This window comes from Pelodiscus sinensis, chromosome 30, assembly GCF_049634645.1.
Source record: "Pelodiscus sinensis isolate JC-2024 chromosome 30, ASM4963464v1, whole genome shotgun sequence".
NCBI classification, from domain to species: Eukaryota; Metazoa; Chordata; order Testudines; family Trionychidae; genus Pelodiscus; species Pelodiscus sinensis.
Genome location: NC_134740.1, coordinates 14,604,653 through 14,611,307, shown reverse-complemented (window position 1 = coordinate 14,611,307; position 6,655 = coordinate 14,604,653). Strand labels below are relative to the sequence as shown.

The following is a 6,655-nucleotide window of genomic DNA, read 5'->3' as shown; positions in this document are numbered from 1 at the left end:
GGGGGTGGCTTGTTTTCGCACCGCGTGGCAGGCACCGTGGAACGCGACCCCCCCCCCTCCCATTCCCCGGCAGGAAGCCCCCGGGAAGGCCTGGCAGGCTGGTGGCAGGGCAGGGACAGGGCACGTGTCCCGTGGGAAGGAAATGTCAGTGCGCAAGGAGCCGGCTTTGGTTCCTGGCTTCCCCCAGCCGAGGGGAAGGAAAATGCGGCTTTGCGGAGCCATGGTGAGCTCTGCTCGGTCCCTGCCCGCCGGATCCCATCGGAGCCTCGGGGCGTTCTCCCCCCTGCCCCGGGTGCTCTCCCCGCGGGGCGTTCTCCCCCCTGCCCCGGGTGCTCTCCCCTCGGGGCGTTCTCCCCCCTGCCCCGGGTGCTCTCCCCTCGGGGCGTTCTCCCCCCTGCCCCGGGTGCTCTCCCCTCGGGGCGTTCTCCCCCCTGCCCCGGGTGCTCTCCCCGCGGGGCGTTCTCCCCCCTGCCCCGGGTGCTCTCCCCGCGGGGCGTTCTCCCCCCTGCCCCGGGTGCTCTCCCCTCGGGGCGTTCTCCCCCCTTACCCCGGGTGCTCTCCCCGCGGGGCGTTCTCCCCCCTGCCCCGGGTGCTCTCCCCGCGGGGCGTTCTCCCCCCTGTCCCGGGTGCTCTCCCCGCGGGGCGTTCTCCCCCCTGCCCCGGGTGCTCTCCCCTCGGGGCGTTCTCCCCCCTGCCCCGGGTGCTCTCCCCGCGGGGCGTTCTCCCCCCTGCCCCGGGTGCTCTCCCCGCGGGGCGTTCTCCCCCCTGCCCCGGGTGCTCTCCCCGCGGGGCGTTCTCCCCCCCTGCCCCGGGTGCTCTCCCCTCGGGGCGTTCTCCCCCTGCCCCGGGTGCTCTCCCCTCGGGGCGTTCTCCCCCGTTACCCCGGGTGCTCTCCCCGCGGGCGTTCTCCCCCCTGCCCCGGGTGCTCTCCCCTCGGGGCGTTCTCCCCCCCTGCCCCGGGTGCTCTCCCCGCGGGGCGTTCTCCCCCCCTTACCCCGGGTGCTCTCCCCGCGGGGCGTTCTCCCCCCTGCCCCGGGTGCTCTCCCCGCGGGGCGTTCTCCCCCCTTACCCCGGGTGCTCTCCCCTCGGGGCGTTCTCCCCCCTGCCCCGGGTGCTCTCCCCGCGGGGCGTTCTCCCCCCTTACCCCGGGTGCTCTCCCCGCGGGGCGTTCTGCCCCCTGCCCCGGGTGCTCTCCCCGCGGGGCGTTCTCCCCCCTTACCCCGGGTGCTCTCCCCGCGGGGCGTTCTCCCCCCTGCCCCGGGTGCTCTCCCCTCGGGGCGTTCTCCCCCCTGCCCCGGGTGCTCTCCCCGCGGGGCGTTCTCCCCCCTGCCCCGGGTGCTCTCCCCGCGGGGCGTTCTCCCCCCTTACCCCGGGTGCTCTCCCCGCGGGGCGTTCTCCCCCCCTGCCCCGGGTGCTCTCCCCGCGGGGCGTTCTCCCCCTGCCCCGGGTGCTCTCCCCGCGGGGCGTTCTCCCCCCTTACCCCGGGTGCTCTCCCCGCGGGGCGTTCTGCCCCCTGCCCCGGGTGCTCTCCCCGCGGGGCGTTCTCCCCCCTTACCCCGGGTGCTCTCCCCGCGGGGCGTTCTCCCCCCTGCCCCGGGTGCTCTCCCCTCGGGGCGTTCTCCCCCCTGCCCCGGGTGCTCTCCCCGCGGGGCGTTCTCCCCCCTGCCCCGGGTGCTCTCCCCGCGGGGCGTTCTCCCCCCTTACCCCGGGTGCTCTCCCCGCGGGGCGTTCTCCCCCCTGCCCCGGGTGCTCTCCCCGCGGGGCGTTCTCCCCCTGCCCCGGGTGCTCTCCCCGCGGGGCGTTCTCCCCCCTTACCCCGGGTGCTCTCCCCGCGGGGCGTTCTGCCCCCTGCCCCGGGTGCTCTCCCCGCGGGGCGTTCTCCCCCCTGCCCCGGGTGCTCTCCCCGCGGGGCGTTCTCCCCCTGCCCCGGGTGCTCTCCCCTCGGTGCGTTCTCCCCCCTTACCCCGGGTGCTCTCCCCTCGGGGCGTTCTCCCCCCTTACCCCGGGTGCTCTCCCCTCGGGGCGTTCTCCCCCTTACCCCGGGTGCTCTCCCCGCGGGGCGTTCTCCCCCCCTTACCCCGGGTGCTCTCCCCTCGGTGCGTTCTCCCCCCTTACCCCGGGTGCTCTCCCCGCGGGGCGTTCTCCCCCCTTACCCCGGGTGCTCTCCCCTCGGGGCGTTCTCCCCCCTTACCCCGGGTGCTCTCCCCTCGGGGCGTTCTCCCCCCTTACCCCGGGTGCTCTCCCCTCGGGGCGTTCTCCCCCCTGCCCCGGGTGCTCTCCCCTCGGGGCGTTCTTCCCCTGCCCCGGGTGCTCTCCCCTCGGGGCGTTCTCCCCCTGCCCCGGGTGCTCTCCCCGCGGGGCGTTCTCCCCCCTGCCCCGGGTGCTCTCCCCGCGGGGCGTTCTCCCCCCTTACCCCGGGTGCTCTCCCCTCGGGGCGTTCTCCCCCCTTACCCCGGGTGCTCTCCCCGCGGGGCGTTCTCCCCCCTGCCCCGGGTGCTCTCCCCTCGGGGCGTTCTCCCCCCTGCCCCGGGTGCTCTCCCCTCGGGGCGTTCTCCCCCCTGCCCCGGGTGCTCTCCCCGCGGGGCGTTCTCCCCCCTTACCCCGGGTGCTCTCCCCTCGGGGCGTTCTCCCCCCTTACCCCGGGTGCTCTCCCCTCGGGGCGTTCTCCCCCCTTACCCCGGGTGCTCTCCCCTCGGGGCGTTCTCCCCCCTGCCCCGGGTGCTCTCCCCGCGGGGCGTTCTCCCCCCTGCCCCGGGTGCTCTCCCCGCGGGGCGTTCTCCCCCCTGCCCCGGGTGCTCTCCCCGCGGGGCGTTCTCCCCCCTGACCCACGCCCAGGAAGCCGGCGCTGGGGCTCCGGTCTTGCGGGGCCCTAAGGCTGCAGCGCCGGAGCGGGCTCCCTGCTGCGGGAGGGTTAAGGGGGGCTGCCGACCCTGCCCTAATGAAGCAGCCAGTCCCTCAGGCGCCCCAGGACTCCTGGGTTGTGCAGCTACAGACTGGCCCTTGCCGAAGGCTCCTCCGCAGGCCGGGGCTGCTCCCCCAGAGGGCTGGGTTAACTGGGACGTGCGCAGCCTTCCCGCCGGCTGGCCCTGGGCGCGCAGCACTGAAGCCGGGACGGGCCGCGAGGGCCAATGAAGCCGGGTCACCGGCGTGTACCCACCCGGGCCGTGCTGACCCCGGCGCGTGCGTTGCTCCTGCTCCAGGGCCGGAGCTTCATATTGGCTTTGCACCTTTCCGCCGCTGGTGGCTGAAATTTGCAAAATCCCATCTGTAAACAGTCCTTGCACGGCCATTTCCACGCACCGTCTGAGCCTTCGGCTTTAGCCCTGCATGCGTGGTCGTCAGACACCGACTTTGAAGCGAGTTCTTGGACAGGCAACCCCTTTGTAAAACACACGCTCCTTTTCATTACGAGGTCATTGCTCCAAAGTCTTCCCGGCCCTCCTGCCCACCCCTACTCTCCTTCACCTCCCTGTTGCAGACAGCCCGACAAGGAACAGTCCTTTTCTTCCAAGAGTGCGTCTGCACGGCAGGGCAGAACTCGAAGTAAGCAAGGGTACGTCTACACTAGCTCGTTAGTTCGAGCTAGGTAGGGTAATGAGGGCAAGAGGAGTACCGGTACTTCGAATTAGGATCTTTAATTCCAACTACCTACTCCGTGCTGCGTGTAGCCGCGGGCATGGAGTTCGGACTAAGGGGGATTTAAAAATGGCAGCGCCTGGGAACATGCAAATGAAGCTCGGGATATTTAAATCCCCGGCTTCATTTGCAACTCCCTTTGCCCTCATTACCCTTCCTAGCTCAAACTAACGAGCTAGTGTAGACGTACCCCAACGCAACTTGAGCGACATCAATTGTGTAGCTGAAGTCGAAGTAGCTTAAGTCGGCTTTTGGCACTGGAAGTCGACGGAAGTGTTCTCCCTTCCACTTCCCTTGATCCTAGGAGGGTTACAGGAATGAGAGTACGAACTCCTCCAGTTCGCCATCATTTTGAAATAACGGCTTGCTGTGTAGACGCCTCCCAAGGTAGCTTGGCAAATGAGTTTCCCTTTCTTTCCTTCTGACTCTTTGCTGCACTAGTTTTACGGGAATCCTTCCCCAAAATCAGAACGATCCATCAGATGTAAAACCCTTTGGGAACATATTTGAAGGGCAATATATGTTGAAATTTCAATGAACAGGTCTTGTTATGGCAATCGCACACAACACATTCGTGTCCCCTTTTTCTAAATGTTGTCACGAGCGCACTGACGGATGCATTGCTCCGGTGCATTTGGTGTGTGGTCATCTGGAACCGTTCCTCGGGCAGGCTGAACAGGGCATTTACAATATCCAATCAGCTCCGAAATACAGATTAAGGAAACGTAAAACGGGGAACGGCTGCATCATGCATCCCACAATACGTAACGTTGTATTCAGCAGGACAACCGGTGTGCCCTAACTACAATTTTTGTGTGTGCAATAAAACTCTTTAGTTATATAAAAAACCCACTCGGGAGTGACATTTTTAATTTCCAAATTTGGTAGGTTTAATTAGGTTCCTTCCTCGTGCCCAGACATCACAATCAGGCCTGCAGTGGGAAGTGCGCTCCGTTTTCTTTAGAAAGAAATTTTAGAAGAGTGGGGTTTTCCCCCAAATATTTATTGCATTTGAAATCAGGGATTTGGCTGAAAGGTTGGCGATTAGGAAAATGATTTCCCTAGGCGGGCGGGGAAGCGCTGGGATGGGTTCCTCAGGGAGGGGTGGAATCTCCATCCCTAGAGGTGTTTCAGTCCCGGCGTGACCAAGCCCTGGCTGGGCTGGTTGAGTTGGGTTGGTCCTGCCTTGGGCAGGGGGCTGGACTCGGTGCCTCCTGAGATCTCTGCCCGCCCTGGGACTCTATGAGTCTGTGACTATGATGCAGTGGGGAAGGGGTGGAGCCTCGGCACAGTGGGGGCGTGGCCTAGAAGAAGCAGGGGAGGAGAATGGGCGGGGCCGCAGGCAGGGCAGCTGGTGCCTCTCCATGCAGCTGGCGAGTCCATTGCAGCGCTCAGCGTGTGGGGGGTGGGGAGCACGGGGAAGGGCGGGGGGACTATTGAGATCCCCAGAGAGTCACGCCCAGGAGCACCCCAGCACGATGGACAGGAGGGTCCCTCACCGCTAGCCTGAATGCGCAACGTCGGGGGCGGGGGGGAGTGATGGGTGTGGGGTGCTTACGGATGGGCCCTGTGCTACACCAGGGGGACACGTGGGGAGCCGTAATACCACACATTGGGCACGGGCAGCAGCAGAGGGACGGGGTGGGCTCTGGGGGCAGCAGAGGGAGGGGATGGGCACTAGGGGCAGCAGAGGGAGGAGGTGGGCTCTGGGGGCAGCAGAGGGAGGGGATGGGCACTGAGGGGGCAGCAGAGGGAGGGGATGGGCACTGAGGGGGCAGCAGAGGGAGGGGATGGGCTCTGGGGGCAGGAGAGGGAGGGGATGGGCACTGAGGGGGCAGCAGAGGGAGGGGATGGGCACTGAGGGGGCAGCAGAGGGAGGGGATGGGCACTGAGGGGGCAGCAGAGGGAGGGGGATGGGCTCTGGGGGCAGGAGAGGGAGGGGATGGGCACTGAGGGGGCAGCAGAGGGAGGGGATGGGCACTGAGGGGGCAGCAGAGGGAGGGGATGGGCTCTGGGGGCAGGAGAGGGAGGGGATGGGCACTGAGGGGGCAGCAGAGGGAGGGGATGGGCTCTGGGGGCAGGAGAGGGAGGGGATGGGCACTGAGGGGGCAGCAGAGGGAGGGGATGGGCACTGAGGGGGCAGGAGAGGGAGGGGATGGGCACTGAGGGGGCAGCAGAGGGAGGGGATGGGCTCTGGGGGCAGCAGAGGGAGGGGATGGGCTCTGGGGGCAGCAGAGGGAGGGGATGGGCACTGAGGGGGCAGCAGAGGGAGGGGGTGGGCACTGAGGGGGCAGCAGAGGGAGGGGATGGCTAGTGTTGAGTATGAAATAGGTTGGGGGTGGAAACAGCGAAGCCCCAGTCAGTGCTGGGAGGCAGGTGGGGAGCCGGGCGCCAGGGCAGGGGGTCGGGAAGGACGAGGGTCCCCGGCCTGCCCGCCACGCCCGCTCCGGGCCCGCGCCTACTCCTGGTAGTAGGTGGCGTGCCCGTAGGAGCAGCGGAGGACGATTTGCCGGGAGTAGCTTTTCCCGATGTAGGACCCGGAGGCGGGGAGGTACACGCAGGTGGTGACGGGGAAGGAATCCTGGCTCTTGACGAGGTCGGGCTGGACGAGCGTCCCCTTCTTGCAGACGCTGTCGATGATCCGGACGGGCGCGTGGATGAAGGTGTGGGCCGTCTCCTTGCACAGCTTCACGGCCTTCATCCGCTCGTTGCAGTACGTGTTGGCGTTGGGGGCCTGCGTCTGCGGAAAGTCCACGTGGTTCCTCCTGAAGACGTGGCGTTTCAGGAGACACGGGAACCCGCTGGCCAGGGCGAGGCTTGCGGCCAGCAGGGCCAGGGACAGCAGCAGCGAGGGGCGGGGTCCTATCAGGGCCATGGCCGACACTGGATCCACCTGCCGTGGGGAAAGGAGGAGGTGGGTGGACACACGGGGTAGGAACCTGCCTCCTGCATGGACCCTCTTGGTCCCAAACCCTCCATTCCACCCAGCTCTGCCCCGAACCCGTCCCCTTCTTCCCAC

The 6,655-nt window shown here is 67.6% G+C and overlaps 1 protein-coding gene across 1 annotated transcript in view; it reads right to left on the bottom strand.

The window, feature by feature from the left end:
* Positions 1-5,836: 5,836 nt before the first annotated feature.
* The window catches only part of LOC142821196 (ribonuclease-like), a 4,600-nt gene continuing 3,781 nt past the window's right edge, over positions 5,837-6,655 (bottom strand). The window contains exon 2 of the mRNA XM_075912035.1: positions 5,837-6,529. Within this exon, the coding sequence (XP_075768150.1) occupies positions 6,095-6,511 (417 nt within the window). The 5' untranslated portion in view covers positions 6,512-6,529 and the 3' untranslated portion in view covers positions 5,837-6,094. The remainder of the gene's footprint in view (positions 6,530-6,655) is intronic.